Source organism: Felis catus, chromosome B1, assembly GCF_018350175.1.
Source record: "Felis catus isolate Fca126 chromosome B1, F.catus_Fca126_mat1.0, whole genome shotgun sequence".
In the NCBI taxonomy this organism is placed as follows: Eukaryota; Metazoa; Chordata; class Mammalia; order Carnivora; family Felidae; genus Felis; species Felis catus.
The window spans coordinates 138157500-138174645 of NC_058371.1; the positions used below are offsets into that span (position 1 = coordinate 138157500).

The 17146-nt window shown below is 39.0% G+C and overlaps 1 protein-coding gene across 3 annotated transcripts in view; it reads left to right on the top strand.

The window, feature by feature from the left end:
• RASGEF1B (RasGEF domain family member 1B) overlaps positions 1-17146 on the top strand; it is a 597383-nt gene that overhangs the window by 138268 nt on the left and 441969 nt on the right. For 2 of the 3 annotated variants that reach the window (XM_045056171.1, XM_023252996.2), the window contains one exon: positions 2650-2697. Coding sequence is in view for 2 of the 3 variants with exons in the window: in XM_023252996.2 (XP_023108764.1) it covers positions 2650-2697 (48 nt within the window). In the remaining variant the exon portion in view is untranslated. Of the gene's footprint in view, positions 1-2649; positions 2698-2858; positions 2974-17146 lie in introns of all 3 variants that reach the window. The other variant, XM_019829321.3, reaches the window with a different exon arrangement.

Genomic DNA, 17146 nt, shown 5'->3' on the forward strand with positions numbered 1-17146 from the left:
TTGGTCTCTTTTTCTCTCTCCTCTAAGACAGCAGGAAGGAGGAAGGGACAATGAGACCTTGATTTTCATTGGCTCTGTTCTTCCTAAGCTCCATTTCTTTGAGTGTGGGAGAGTCTAATTACTTAGACTCAACTGCTTAAATGACTAAGAATGGTGGTTCTCAAAGGAAATCTGAGAAGCCAAACTCTCCTCATAAGTAATATTAAGATCTTTCCTTTTTTTTTTTTTTTTTTTGTTAAACTGGATGACATCTGCACTGATTGTGCAAGAGCAGGGCTGACCAGAACTGCTGGTGCTTCCACATGAATTGAGGCAGTAGCACCAAAGCTGTACTAGTAGTCGTAGTCATTATATAATTTCACCACAATGCATTTGCATTGCAGGAAATAAAATGTCAGTTTCACTTAAAAATGCCCTTGTTGAAATAGTAAAAATTATTAGGTTTGCTATATTTCAGCCTTTGAGTCTACCTGTTTTTAGGATGATAGGTGACAAAATGGGAGGTATGCATAAAAGTACTCTGCTGCATACAACTTTCAGTGGCTGTTTTGAAGAAAAGCATTGGTATGATTGAATTGTGAGCCAAAGTAGCCTCTTTTTTTCATGAAACACCATTTTAACTTCAAAGAACGAGTGATGAACTCTGGTTATATTCAGACTCGTGTGGCTGGCAGACGTGTTCACAGAAATGAATGAAGTGAGCCTGTCACTTCATGAAAAGCGACTGACAGTGTTTGTTGCCCATGATAGAATTCAAGCTTTCAAGTGAAAATTGGAATTTTGGAACACTTGTATCTGTTACTGTGAGCTTGATAGCTTACCAACATTTGAAGATTTTCTACTGAGGTTGGTGATTAACAAATGTGATTTCTTTCATATTACGTAATGAAATGTGTCAATATTTGGGAAACCTACATAATTCATGGAACCACTCTTTTCCAAATGAAATAATACATGATGCTACAAAATCATGTGTGGGTGAAAGATCTATGTGTGGGTTCAAGATAGGGGCACATGGGTGGCTCAGGCGGTTAAGCATCCTCCTTTGGCTCAGGTCGTGATCTCGGGGTTCGTGGGTTTGAGCTCTCCGTCGGACTCTGCTGTCAACTCGGAGCTTGGCGCCTGCTTTGGATTCTGTGTCTCCCTCTCTCTCTGCCCCTCCCCCGCTTGCACTCTGTCTCTCTCTATCAAAAATAAATAAACATTAAAAAAAAAAGTGCAAGATAGACCAGCAAATTCTTATGTAGCAGTTCGTTATATGATTTCAGATTCTCATTGCAACCAACCTTTAAGAAACTATAATTGTTAAGTTTTTGCATATTATCAGAGAAGAATATTCACTACTATCTGAATGGATTATTATAAATGCTCTTTCCTTTTTCAACCACATATCTGAGTGAGGCTGAAGTTTCTTTATTTAATGCAACCAAAAATATATTCTTATCAAAGTAGATTAAATGCAGAAGCAAATATGAGGATCTAGCTGTCTTCTATTTAAGCTAAACATTACAGATTTGCAAAAATATAAAGACATGCCATTTTCTGACTAATTGTTTTTGTATTTAGGGATAGACACAAAATACATAAATAAATTTTATTTATTTAACATGTAATGGGTTTTTCATTGCTGTTTTAAAACAAACTGATAAATACATATTTAAAAAAAATTCTCAGTTCCAATTTCTAATACAGTGACTACCTATGCATATAACCCAATAAACAAAGGCTCTTTGGGAGCCCCAATAATTTTTAAGAATGTGAAGGGATCCTGAGATCCAACAGTGTGAGGACTACCAAATTAGACATTTTTCTAGCTATATTGTGGTAATTGGTTTAGAGTTAACTTTGATTCATGGTGCACTTAGAGCCAAATATATTCACTATCTGAATGCTAAACATAGTAAGGTTGACTTTTGCTTTTTTCTCATTGGGAGAAAAATCCTATTGGTATTCCATACCAAAGTATTCTCATGCATAGATTAATGCTTGTTTTACCTTTCCTAATTCCAAATAAGATTAGATAATCATGAACCAACTGGAAAACAAAAAGTCTTCTCTAAGAACTAATGTTTGTGAGAGTTTTGTTTCAATGTAATGAAAATGTGTTTAAATTAGCAGAGAGTAAATTCTGCCCTATAGAAATGCACTTGGAAATCTTGGCATCAATGTACTATTTTCCTCATTCTGCTCCTGTTTTGTCCTTTTCCATTTTACAGAGCATTTGTGCCCTTCCCCTCCTCATCTTTCTTTCACACCTCTTCTTTTATTCATCCCCCCCCCCCCACCGCCTTTTTCCTTTTGCCTTATTACAGCTGGGGTTATTTCCTCACATGCTGCACTTTGTGGTTTCTGCAGCGTCCTCTAGGAAAGATGCTGAATCAGTCGCTATGAGCAAGGCACTGACAAAGCGTAGGTACACCTTCACATTCTCAGCTCCAGACCTTCCACAGTCTTCTGTTCAACATGGGACTAAAATTCAACATGGGACTCTATGCTGTGCTTCCGTTCTTAGATTTCTAGAGTCTATGAGGGAAGGATAGGGAAGAGGATTTTAACTTAAAACTTATACCTTCTAAAAGAAATGACTTCAGAATAAGTCCTGCTGTTTCACTGTGTGCTTCATAGATTTCTTTCTCATTTTTCCTCTAGTCCAAAAGTCACTCCCGAGTCGGCCTGAAATCAAGCACGAAGCAAAAGGTATGTTTTTTTCCCCCTCTGCATCATTCTGTAAAAAATAATTATTTTGGTGGATGCTTTTATTTATTTTTTTTAAAAGAGAATGATTTCTTTTTTGAAGGTAAGGATACTCCCAGAAACAAGGTATTTTGGAATTTTCACTTACTTTGCTTCTACAATAGCAAACCTGAAATGGGAGAAGAAATCCTTGAAATGAAATGGAACAAGAGAGATTCTGGAAACCCAGTGACAGAAGCTGAGAATTTCTCATGGCTTACAAGCAATTCTGAAAGCAAGGTCAGAAGATAATGTGCCAGATTCAGTTCTCGTGTTTTTTAAGCCCTTGGCAGTGAAGGAATTTGTTTCTATCTCAGTTCATGTGTCCACTAAACTTTATTCTCTCAGGATCTACTATGGAGAATGACCCTCACCTATGACCTGTGGCGAATTGGCTAAAACATGAGCTCTGAGTTAGAAAGAATTGCTTTCAATCCCTGGTTCTGTTACTTTATTAGCTATGTGACCTTGGACACATTTGTACAAAGAAGACGATTGTACCTACTAGTGTAGTATATTCTAAGGATAAAATGAGATAACATATGTGAAAACCTTATATCCTAGTGCCTAGCACAAAATAGGCATTTAATTTTAAAAATCCTGGGGCGCCTGGGTGGCGCAGTCGGTTAAGCGTCCGACTTCAGCCAGGTCATGATCTCGCGGTCCGTGAGTTCAAGCCCCGCGTCAGGCTCTGGGCTGATGGCTCAGAGCCTGGAGCCTGTTTCCGATTCTGTGTCTCCCTCTCTCTCTGCCCCTCCCCTGTTCATGCTCTGTCTCTCTCTGTCCCAAAAATAAATAAACGTTGAAAAAAAAATAAAAATCCTAATATTCTTTCATTGATACTTTAGATCAAAACAATAGAAAATTTGAAATTCCTAAATCTTAATCCTCAGACACACAGACATACACATTTACATATATTTAAATTATGTTAATTCCTGGTGATACATAGGGCGATGATATAAATAGATTTATTAGAATTTGGAGAAGTCCATGTTAAAAAATTATTATTCTAATGTCGATGTTTGAACTTGTTGGAGTACTTGCTGAACCTTTGAGGATAATGGATGAGTTAACTCAGAATACCTTTCTTGATGTTAATTGTTAGAGAAAAAACACTTCAAGAATGCAAAGCATCTAAGAGGTGCTTAAGGAGATTAAAAGAGGTAACATCTGTGAAAGCACTAAACCCCGTGCCTAAGTACATAGTAACTGTTTTTATTAGCAGAACATCATGTTGCTTGGGAAGAAGACAGGCAGACAGGGGTTCCAGCCCAGCCTCAACACTTACCTGCTAATAACAGCTAACACTGATGGAGCAAACACTGTGCTCCAGGTACAGTTCTGAGCACTTTCCAATGATCAACTTATTTAATACTCTCTACAGCCCTCTGACATAGGTGTTCTTGTATCCCCAGGGTCTGTTGGCAGAATGAAATTACACCAGTAATTTGAACAGAGAAAATTTAATATGAAGAACTGTTACCCGGTTGTAAAGTTGTTAACTAGGTAATGGAAGAGTACAAAACATAGGGGAAGGAAAGAAAAATAAGAGAAAAACAGAAAGGGAGACAAATCATAGGAGACTCTTAAATATAGAGAACAGACTGAGGGTTGCTGGAGGGGAGGTGGGTGGGGAGATGGGCTAAATGGGTGATGGGCGTTAAGGAGGGCACTTGTTGGGAGGGGCACTGGGTGTTATATGTAAGTGATGAATCACTGGGTTCTACTCCTGAAACCATTACTACATGGCATAGAGCATTTTTGCCCTTGACTTGAATTTAAATAAATTAACAAAGGAGTGTCTGGGTGGCTCAGTTGGTTAAGTGTCTGACTTTGGTTCAGGTCATGATCTCACAGTTTGTGAGTTTGAGCCCTGCGTCGGGCTCTGGGCTGACAGCTCAGAGCCCGGAGCCTGCTTCGGATTCTGTGTCTCCCAATCTCTCTGCCCCACCCTGCTCGTGCTCTGTCTTTCTCCCTCTCTCTAAAAAATGAATACACATTAAAAAAGTTTAAATAAACAAAAAGACGACTATAGGGGTGGGGGTGGTGAGCAATTCCAGGAAGCCGGTATCATACCCAGGGTGGAGCGAATAAGGCGAAGAGATGGGATTATGAAAACTTCTTAGATCTTTAGAGGAAGGGCCCCACAGAGTTGAGGTTCAGACCTCTGAGGAGCGGGTGCTGGCCAGCATGCTGTGAGTCTGCACATGTGGCCAGACTGGACTCAGTGGCTGTGCAGGAAGCACAGAAGGATAATGCTGCTGGTGTGAGGCCCAGAGGAAGCACAGCTGAGGGAGCAAGTTCCTTCTCGCTTCTCCCCCTCTGCACCCCCTCTAGTGCTTCTCACTGGCAGAACTAACAAGAAGCCAGCTGACTGTGCAGGAATGTGTTTCTCAGAGCCCCAGGCCTAGATCACAAACCAGGTTACAGAAAGAAGGGTTTGGAGATGAGAGATAATAATTTAGCAACTGGTACCATTATTAGTTCCTTTTCGTAGATGAGGAAACAGAGGCAGAGATGTGTTAAGCTCTGTTTGCCCGGTGTTATGCTCTGAGTATTTGTGCCCCCCTCAGATTCAAATCGGAATTTGATGATATTAGGTGATGATATTAGGATGGGGACCTTTGGGAAGTGCATGGGTCATGAGGGCTCTGCCCTCATGAGTAGGATTAATGCTCTTATAGAAGAGACCCCATAGAGCTTCCTTAGCCCCTCCTCACAGCGAGATGTGTGCAACACAGTGAGATGTGAGCACACGGGCACCTTGATGTCAAGCTTCCAGCCTCCAGAACCATGAGAAATAAATTTCTGTTGTTCATAAGCTACCCAGCCTGTGATATTTTGTTATAGCCACCTGAATGTACTAAGACACCCATCTAGAATGAGGCCAGTCAGAAATTAAACCTAGCCAACCTGGCTCCAAAATTTATGCTTTTTAAGTTCTTGTACAAGTACCCATGGGCAAAAACACTCCAAGTCTTATTTTTAAAATCTACAAAATGAGGGGCGCCTGGGTGGCTCAGTCAGTTAAACGTCCAACTTCAGCTCAGGTCACGATCTCATGGTTCATGGGTCTGAGCCCCATGTCAGGCTCTGCACAGAGAGTGCGGACGGAGCCTGCTTGGGATTCTGTCTCTCCCTCTCGCTCTCTGCCCCTCCCCTGCTTGCACTCTGTCTCTTTCTCAAAAATAAATAAATGTTTGAAAAAAAAATCTACAAAATGAGAATTATAATTCCCAACTTCTGGGGTTGTTCTAGGGGATTAAATAATATAAATGATGTGCTTATTGTATTTTTAGTACATAGTAGGTTCCTAATATTAGCTCTTGCTAAATATGGCATTTCTCTTGTTTTGAGTAGAGGGACCTCATTTTGCCTCAGTGACTCTATGTGCAGTTTTGAAAGGATTGCTCTTGGCCTTGGGGCGATCCCATCTACAGTGAGTTGTTCATTTAGTTGATTATCGCTCCAGGTTAGCATGTCTAAGTGTTTATGCCAGAAATTGAACAGCAGAGAGAATTTAATACTGGAGCTTGATCAATGGAGGCTTTATTGATGATGTCCTTAAAAATCAGAATTTATTAGGGGTGCAACAAGGCACTGAATTAGTCTTTCAATTCAGATTTTAAGAGGTGGGGGAAATCACTGAATTTATTTATTCATTCTTTGACACAACAGTTATTCATTGGGTACCTAATTGCACCAAACATTATCTAGGAGTGGTATCCAGGAGTGATATAAACAGAGAACAGACCCTGCCCTAGAGACTGTTTCTTCCAATCTGGGGCGGGCGGGGGGGGGCGGCGGGGGCATGTGATGCATCAACCCAGATGCTTATTCTCACTCCTTGTTTTTGACAGGTGTATATGGGTGTATCTTTCTTGCTATCATGCTATCATGTGGGTAAAATATCTATTGGGCCTACTACAGAGTTGACTAGTACCCAGTGGAGATTGTGTGGTGGTAGAGAGGTGTTAGGGAGAGCAACTGCCTCTTCCAAAGGACAGTCGTTCAATAACTGGGGAAGAGGTGAGTCTCAGAGCAGACTCAGGGGCTGAGTGGGAGAGGCTGGGAGGCAGCAGCACTGGAAAGCTCTTGGGCTTCTGGTGGGAGGTCATACGATGTTTGTGTGCAGGGATAGGAGAGTTAAGGGCTCCAGGCCTGGTGCTGTGATGCTGTATGGGCCCTTTTGTCCTTGCATGATCGATAGACTGGGAGACAGGACCTGGGAACAGGCAAGGCCTCAGAGCCCTGGAAGCAGCTGAGATAGTATCAGGAACCTCTCCCATAAAAATTGGGTTGTTTTTATGCTTTATTTCCTCTCTGTGTTTACTTTCTGTCTGCCTAAAAGTGCCATATATCCTGGTATCCCTAAGGAACTAAGGGAAGGGCTTTATATATGAGCTTTGGCCAGAATTTTAAGGCGAAGCTGTCGTGGAGGCTAGCATGGTAGCCATTCATTCGGCAAGTAAATACTCTGTTACCCCAGTGTGGAACGTCAGTGAGCGAGGCTGAAATAAATAGAAGACTCTTCTGTCTCTTTCCCACAAAACTTACTTACCTACTCCCCAATTATCTTTTCAAGATTAATAACAATATTAGTAATAGAAATAGCATACAATCAATGTTCTGGTTGCTTTGCAAACATTCCGTGGTTGCACTGTTTTCATTCGATTTTAATCAGAAAGAAAATTGAACTGCCAAAGCCTAAGGTTAACAGAGTGTTTTAAATATTTTGTCTCCTGCCCAAACATTTCTCTGGTGTTCAGGGATCTTGAGTGTACTACATATATCCTTTTTTCTATTAAAACCATATCTGCAGATCTGATAAATAAATTCACAGTAAGTTACACTTGAATTATGTGGTTTAAAGTCTAATCTCTCCTAAGAGTATTTGCATTTTAATAGGTGATAGAACTAATGAAATGGAGTTGAAGGGGTAGAATTTTCTGGCATTAGCAAGGAGGGAACAATTTTGGGTTGGTAGAAAGATCTTATCCTTGCTTCTAAAATTACATTGTTTACCTGTAAGATGGATTCTGGAGGATATATTAACTGATTAGATGACCTAGGGTCACAAATGTATACAGTGGGTGGTGAGTCAGTACTCTAATTTGGAGCATCGAGGTTGGCAGTTTGTTACTCAGCCCATGATCATCTCTTCCTCCCACCCCATTCCCCACCCGCCTCCTTATTTATGAGCATAAAGTCCATCCTTCCCACAGAACTATTACTTTCCTCCAAACAAAAATTGTGTTTTGTTAGTATTTGCACCTTTCCTCTACCTCCTTCTCTATGGTGTCTAGTGTCTGAGAGTTTTCTAAATGTTTATATCTGAGTAAACCTGAGTATATTTAAGTAAACCATGTTATGGACAATAATGGAGCCCTGTGTTAGTCTCGGGTCCCTGGAGAAGTAGCTTTTAGGTTTTCCTGGAAAAGACTAAAAAAGACTCTTGAACATTTCCTGTGGTATTATTTTCATTTTCTAATTCTATCTTTATGCTCCATCAGCAGTGTTCTTTTGCCCTTCTGTGCCCTCCATTCAATCCCCACCCCTCACACACAGCATGGTACATTTGTTATGATGGATGACCCCACAGTGATGCTTCATTATCACCCAATGCCCATAGTGTACATTAGGGTTCACTCTTGGTGTTGTACATTCTATGCATTTCAAAAAGTGTATGACGTGTATCTGCCATTATAGCGTTCTACAGAATAGTTTCCCTGCCCTAAAAGTCCTCTGTGCTTCACCTGTTCTGGTCTCCATCCCCAGCCTCTGGCAGCCGCTGATCTTTTTAGTCTCCACTGTTTTGCCCTTTCCAGAATATCATATTGTTGGAATCATACAATACGTAGCCTTTTCAGGCTGGCTTCTTTCACTTTATAATACGCATTTAATGTTCTTCCATGTCTTTTCACAGCTTGGTAGCTTATTTCATTCTAGTGCTGAACAGTAGTCTATTGTCTGGATGTACCACAGTTCGTTTATCCACTCACCTACTGAAGGACATCTTGGTTGCTTCCAAGGTTTGGCAATTATGAATAAAGCGTCTATAAATATTCATGTGTGGGTTTTTACGTGAACATACGTCTTTCATTCATTTGGGTAAATACCAAGGCGTGTGATTGCTGGATCAATTTTTCTTTTTTCTTTTCTTCCCCAAAATGACTCACAGCCTTTGCTCAATTGTCTTTGAGTACCTGCTTCAACTTGTGTATTTTCTCAAGTGTCCTTCCTGTTCCTGGCTGTGTATTTCATGCATGGAGCCTCTAGAGTCCCTGAGAATGATTTACGCCCCACTTGGGAGAATATAAGGAAAGAGAGACACACTATGTAACAACAGTACAGAGAAATTTTTAATGAAGCAGCTAGATTTGGGCAAGTTAAGTAAAAACCAGAAGATGAGCACCCAAGAGTTAAAATTCTGTCTGCTCATGTGTTCCCACAGGCATCAGAGAGTCATTTGGGCCTTTTACGTAGCCGCGAGGATCTGAACACTGAATCTAGCTTAAGGGAAATTGAAAGTCACCGCTTTCTGGTAGTGGCAATTCCCCTTGAAGGTCCTGACAGGAGATGGGAAGGAAATCAGAATCCCTGAAGTGGAGCCCATATTATCTTTCATCTGTGTTATCTTTCCATGGCCTATGAAAAATACCAAGTGGCTTTCTGGAAGATGCAGCCCAAATAAAAAATGACAAAACAAGCAAGATGAATTTATCAACGTTTATTTATTTTTGGGACAGAGAGAGACAAAGTATGAACGGGGGAGGGGCAGAGAGAGAGGGAGACACAGAATCGGAAACAGGCTCCAGGCTCTGAGCCATCAGCCCAGAGCCCAACGCGGGGCTCGAACTCACAGACCGCGAGATCGTGACCTGGCTGAAGTCGGACGCTTAACCGACTGTGCCACCCAGGCGCCCCATAAGCAAGATAAATTTAAAAGAGATGGAGATAATCTCTACAGACTCACAACAATGGGGGACTCTAGGAGAGCCTACTATTTTTTCCAGAAAAACAAAATTAAAAATAAAAGACACCTGAATTCGCATTTCTATGTTTTGGTTTTTAAAAATGCTATTTTACTTTTCTAGAAAGAGGGAAGTTTTTCAGTTGAATATTGTTCAAAGGATCAGTAACTGTGTGTCAGACACACTGACAGTAACCTTTACAGTTATCTCATTTGTGAATTGTATCCTTAAAAAACCCGGAAGGACAAACCAGGCATTTCAGCAATGTAGGTCAAATTCTATTGCCATGAGCTCCAGGGGACGGGCTGTCCAGTGCTTTCTTTCCCCCCTCCTGAACTTGGGTTATACTGAATGGTATTTGGAAAATAGGAGCCTTAGGCTGAGGCTCGGGAAGAGTGTCGTGGGTTTTTAATGTGATGGCATTTATTAAATGGGTATTGGAGTCATTTCACTTTTCATTTTGTTCCTATTCTTTTCCCTTGCCTTGGTGAAGAGCAATCTAAGTCTAACCAAAGCTTGTAGTCCCTCTGTGTCTCATTGTCCTGTGACTCAGGTCAAAGGTCTCCTTCATTCCTGTCTTCTCTTCCTTAATTTTCCAATACCCTGAGACATTCCAAAGACACAATGTATACTCAGACTTACTTAAGTTTAAGCCTCGTATCTCCAACTCAAAAGAGTTGGCTTCAAGGGTGGTGTAGGCCAGCAGTTCTAAGAATCCCTTTTATCGAAGAGCAAATGATATTTGTATAAATTCTGTGGGAGTGAGGCCTGAGCTGGATTGCTCAAAGCATCTGCCATATATATCTGGAGCAAATGAAAAATAATAATGCCTCTGAGTACAGCTCTCCTTATTAAATATTATATATGGTCACTACCCAATCCTCCTGTGGTATTTCTTCAAGCTGGTCCTTTAATGGGCTTTTCTAACCTGAATTCAATCCAGTGTTTCAGAATGACAGTCTGTCTACAAGGAGAGCTAATGAGCTTAAACTTGGTAGTAGGAGGAGACTAGGTGAGGTTATACCAGGAAATGTCACAAAGGGTCCATAAGGCAATCCAAGTGCAATGCAATTTCTTCTCTCTCTCTCTCTCTCCTTTTAATGTTTATTCATTTTGAGAGAGATAGAGGAGGGAGCAGGGGCGGAGAAGGGGGAGAGAGAGAATCCCAAGCAGGCTCCACGCTGTTAACGTGAAGCCCAATATGGGACTCGATCTCATGACCGGGAGATCATGACCTGGGCTGAAATCAAGAGTCGGACACTTAACTGACTGAGCCGCTGAGGTGCCCCAATGCAATTTCTTCTTGTAATTGAAGGGAATATGAGCTCTGAAAAATTCATGGCACTTCAACTCAGAATTGATCTAGATACCCTTGTGTCAGACAGTTCTGAAGTCAAAACTTTGATTTTGTGTCCATAGCTTTCTCTAAGTGGCCTTTTATTTTAGGTTAACAAAAAGAAGGTATTTAAATTTACATAAATTAAAATCTTCCATCTTTCAGAAATGCTTTAGGTAGGATTTCAGAAGGAAAAATTAAAATATATAAATTTCATTCATAGACAATCTCTATGCAGAGATTTGGCATTAACAGCTTAGTATGTTTTGCCCATTTGAGTGATTTTTTTTAAATTTGAGCATAGTTGACACACTATGTTATATTAGTTTCAGGTGTACAATTTAGTGATTTGATAAGTTTATACATTATGCTGTGCTCACCACAAATATAGCTACCATCTGTCCCATTACATTGCTACTACACTATTATTGACTATATTCCTTATGCTCTGCTTTTTATTCCCATGACTTACTCATTCCATAACTGGATGCCTATACCTCCCTCTCTCTTTAACCAATTTTGTCCAACCCTCACCTCTGGTAACCATTAGTTCTCTGTATTTTTAGTTCTGATTTTGCTTTTTGTTTGTTTATTCATGTTTTAAGATTCCATTTATGAATGGAATCATATGGTATTTGTCATTCTCAGTCTGACTTATTTCACTTAGCATTATACCCTCTAGGTCCATTCATGTTGTTGCAAATAGTACAATCTCATCCTTTTTTTTATGGCTCAGTAATATTCTATCGTGTATATACACCACATCTTCTTTATCCATTCATCTGTTGATGGACACTTAGGATGCTTCCATGTCTTGGCTACTATAAATAACACTGAAATAAACATAAGGGTGCATGTATCTTTTTGAATTAGTGTTTTGATTTTCCCTGGGCAAATACCCAATTGTGGAATTATTGGATGATATGGTATTTCTATTTTTAAATTTTTGAGGTACCTTCATACCATGTTCCATAGTGGCTGCACCAGCTTCCATTCCCACCAACAGTATACCAGGGTTTCTTCATGTCCACATCCTAACATTTGTTATTTTTTTCTTATTTTGATTGTAGCTATCCTAACAGGTATGAGGTGATATTTCATTGTGGTTTTGACTTGCATTTCCCTGATGATTCGTGATGTTGAGCATCTTTTCAGGTTGTTTGTTGGCCATCTGTGTGTCTTCTTTGGAAAAAATGTCTATTCACATCCTCTGCCCATTTTCAAATCAAGTTGTTTGCTTTTTTGGTGTTGAGTTGTAGAAGTCCTTTATATATTTTGGATATTAACCCCTTATCAGATATATCGTTTATCACTTGCAAATATCTTCTCTCATGCAGTAGGTTGCCTTTGTGTTTTATTGATAGTTTTCTTTGCTGTGCAAAAGCTTTGTGTGTGTGTATATATGTATGTCTGTGTGTGTATATATCTATCTACATCTATATCTATATCTCTATATCTATATCTATATCTATATCTATATCTATATCTATATCTATATCTATATCTATATCTATATCTAGAGAGACAGAGAGACAGAGACACCCAATAGTTTATTTTTGCTTTTGTTTCCCTTGCTTCAGGAAATATATCTAGAAAAATACTGCTATGACTGATGTCAGAGAAATTACTGCCTCTGTTTTCTTCTAGGGTTTTTATGGTTTCATGTCTCACATTTAGGTCTTTTATCAATTTTGAGTTTATTTTTGTGTATGGTGTTAACAAGTAGTTCAGTTTCATTCCTTTACAGTGAGCTGCCCAGTTTTCTCAGCACCATTTACTAAAGAGACTGTCTTCTCCCCATTGTATATTCTTGCCTCCTTTGTCATAGATTAATTGACCATGTAAATGTGGGGTTATTTCTGGGGTCTCTGGTTTGTTCTATTGATCGGTGTCTATTTTTGTGCCAGTACAATTCCGTTTTGATTACAACAGCTTTGTAGTGTATCTTCAAATCTGGAATTGTGGTATCTTCAGCTTTGTTCTTCTTTCTTAGGATTGCTTTGGCTATGCAAGGTTTTCCAATTTTGTTCTTGTGATTTATTTATAGTTTAATACCATTGTGTTCAGAAAAAAAATGGCATAGTATTATTTTAGTCTTCTTAAATTTATTGAGGCTTGTTTTATGGCCTAATACATGATCTATTCTGGAGACTTTTCCAGGTACTCTTGGAAAGAATGTGTATTCTGTTGTTTTGGATAGAATGTTCTGTATATATCATTATGTCCATCTGGTCCAATGGGTCATTCAAATACATTGTTTCCTTACTGATTTTCTCTCTGGATAATCTATCCATTGATGTAAGTGGACTGTTAAAGTCCCCTATTGTATTATTATTGCCATCATTTTCTCTCTTTATGTCTGTTAATATCTGCTTTTTGTATTTAGTTGCTCCAATGTTTGGTGCATAGATATTTACAATTGTTATATCCTCTTGTTGGATTGATACCTTTATCATTATGTGATGCTCATTTTTGTCTCTTGTTACAGCATTTATTTTAAAGTCTATTTTGTCTGATATAACTTTTACTACCCTGGCTTTTTTTTTTTTTTCCACTTCCATTTGTGTAGTGAATGTTTTTCTATCCTTTTACTTTCTGTCTGTGCCTTTTAGGTCTGAGGTGAGTCTCTTGTAGGCATCATATGGATGGGTCTTGTTTTTTAATCCATTTTACTTCTATGTCTTTTGATTGGAGCAATTAGGCCGTTTACAGTCAAAGTAATTATGTATAGGTATGTACATATTGCCATTTAAAAATTTGTTTTCTGGTTTGTTTTTTTAGTCCATCTTTCTTCCTTTCTTCTTCTCTTGGTCTCTTTCTTTGTGATTGACAAGTATCTATACTATTTTGTTTTACTTCCTTTCTATTTATTTATTTATTTTTTAAAAATGTTTATTCTTGAGAAAGGGAGAGAGACAGAGTGTGAGTGGAGGAGCAGCAGAGAGAGAGGGAGACATAGAATCTGAAGCAGGCTCTAGGCCCTACGCTGTCAGCACAGAGCCTGACATGGGGCTTGAACCCACAAAGCACAGGATCATGACCTGGGCTGGAGTCAGCTGCCCAACCGAGTGAGCCACCCAGGTGCCCCCTTTCTCTTTATTTTTTTGTGTGCTGTCATAGGTTTTGGGTTTGTGGTTACCATGAAGTTCATATATAATATCCTAAGTAGCAGTGCATATTAATTTGATGACTGTTCAAGTACAAATACATTCTTAAAAAAACAGAAATAGGGAAAAAAATCTTCTTTCTTTTTACTTTTTTTAATTCCTTTTTACTCCCTTCTTCACGCTTTATGTGTATCTTGTCATATTTTATACCTTTTAATTCATATTTATGTTTAATTATGGCCATTTCTTTTCCCCTTAAGTGCCTTTAACATTCTTGTAATGCTGGTTTAGTGGTGATAAACTCCTTTATCTTTTGTTTATCTGGGAAACTCTTTACCTTTACTTCAAATCTGAATGATAACCTTGCTAGATAGAGTATTTTTGGTTGTAGGTGTTTTTGTTTCAGCACCTTGACTATATCATGCCACTCCCTTCTGGCTTGCAAAGTTTCTGCTGAGAAATCAGCTGATAGCCTTATAGGTGTTTCCATCTAGGTAACTTTTTGTTTGTCTTTTGTTGCTTCTAAGATTCTCTTTTTATCTGAACCTTTGACACTTATTTTGTGCCATGGTGTATCTCCTTGGGTTCATCTTGTTGGGAACTCTCTGTGCTTCTTGGACTTGGATGTCTGTTTTCCTGTCTAGGTTAGGAAGTTTTCAGTTATTTTTTTCTTCAAAAAAGTTTCCTACACATTTTACTCTCTCTCTTCTTCTTCTGGGACCCCTATAACGTGAATGTTTGTTTGTTTAGTATTGTCCAAGAGATCTCTTAATCTATCCTCCTTAAAAAAATTTCTTTATTCTTTTTGTTTTTCAGCTTATGTGCTTTCCATTACCCTGTTTTCCAGATGATTGATATGTTCTTCTGCATCCTCTAATCTATTGTTGATTCCCTCTGGTGTTGTTTTTTTATTTCAGTTATTGTATTTTTCAACTCTCATTGGTTCTTTTTAATATTTTCTATCTCTTTATTAAAGGTCTCATTGAGTTTTTTTCATTGTTTTGTCTAGCCAAGTGAGTATCTTTATAATTATTACTTTAAATTCTTTATCAGGTATATTGCATATCTCTGTTTCATTTAGTTCTTTTTCTGAGGTTTTTTTAAATTCTTTCCTTTGCAGCATATTTCTCTGTTTCCCTATTTCGTTTGACTTCATGTGTTTGTTTCAATGGAGTAAGCGAAACGGCTACTTCTCTTAAAGTTGAAGGAGTGGTGTCATGTATGGTCCCCTATGCAGACTGTGTGTGCTTGGTGACTTTTGCTGGCTGGTTGGAGCTGTGGCTTATAGGCTAGTTACTGTTTTAAACAGTGGCTTTTTATAGAAAGAATAAAGAAAAAAAATAATAAAATTAAAAAGATAATAAAAGAAAAGAACAAGAAAAGCACAAAACCAAAAAGAAAAAAAATTAAAAATTAAAAAAAATTAAAAACTAAAAACTAAAAAAAACCCACAAAAAAGTCCCATAAAACCATGGCTTGTTTTCTGTGTCCCAGCACCACAGTACAGCTGATGTGGGCTTGTGGACTCTGGGCTTTCTGAGGTCACAAACTTTCTGTGACAATCTGACCCACCAGTTATGGCCTCAGGACCCTGAAATTATGGCACCTGTAACCTTCCCCTTATGGTGGCCAGATCCTGCTCCAGTCTGGGCTTTTGAGGTATAAGGGGAGAGAATGTTCTCGGTTCCTTGACCCTTTTAAGCCATGGCCTTTTTTCTGTGCCTCAGCATGTTTAGGGCTGGTATGGGCTTGTGGACCCCAGGCTCGCTGAAGTTGTAAGCTCACTGAGAGGACTGGACCCACCTGTTATGGTGTCAGGACCCTGCTCTGGTCTAGGCTTTTAAGGCAGGGGTGGGAACATAACCATGTTGTTCTCCAGTCCTTTTGACCTGGAAAACTTTCCCGCGGCTCCTCCGTTCCTTGTCAGAGTTTGTGTTGTCTCTTAGTGCTAGTTGCTCTTTCAAATCATGGGGTTTTTTTTTTTTCCTGTGCCTGAGGACAGAGGGGTCTATTCCTGGTCCCTCAGTTCTGTCTCTCCTCATTGCCATTGGTAGTAGGGGTGGGGTTCCCTTTGTTATCGTGTCTCAGTCCCTCTTGCTATTCTCTTGCCATTCTCTTTGTCTCTGGGTTGTTCCGTAGCTGTTCAGTCAGCCCTCTGTTCTTCTTCAGAAGGAATTGTTCTATTAATAGGTGTAATTTGTTGTGTTCCACGGAAGAGGCGAGTTTAGAATCTTCCTATGTTTCTATCTTGAACTGGAACTCCATTTGAGTGACTTTTAAAAATACTGAGCCAATATATTTAAATGTGAGTGTTTTTACATAAATACCTAGATTTGGAGCTTGTCCTGAAATATTGGAATATCTGGAAAGTTAGCATGATTTCCAAATGACAATAATCAACCCTAGCTGAGCAGCCACTCTCCTGTGAACAGGGCAAGGCACCTCCAGTTCACCACATTCCTCCTCACTTTGTCCCATTGTCGTCCTGATACCCTCCAACTTATGCTCTTTATATTTTCATGACCCTGAGAGATATTTGAGTTTTTGACCTCTAGTCTATTGGATATCATGCTTCTTCTATTTTTGAGGCATTTTAAGTTCTCATATAGATATTTCAGTTGAGATCAACTCCAGATGTCTTCTTGCAAACACATTCTATTGGCAATTAATTAGGGTTCAATTTGTTTTAGTAACATGCTAACCTTTAGTAAAGAATAATTTTAAACTTTTTTTTTTGGTTGAAACAGATTTTCTTATGTATTATGATATTTAAGGCTTTCTGATAAAAGATAATTTGGTTTCATAAGTCTTGCATTTCCCATCAGATCCTTGACTTACAGTAGTTCTGCATTCTGTTTAAACTAAGAATAATTATCCTTTAAAATGGAACCAAAGTTAGGAATCTGATACATGAATATCCTAGCTTCCTACATAATGATGGAAGTCCAAGTCCAGACATTATTCAAAACATGAATGCTGCAAACAAAAATATT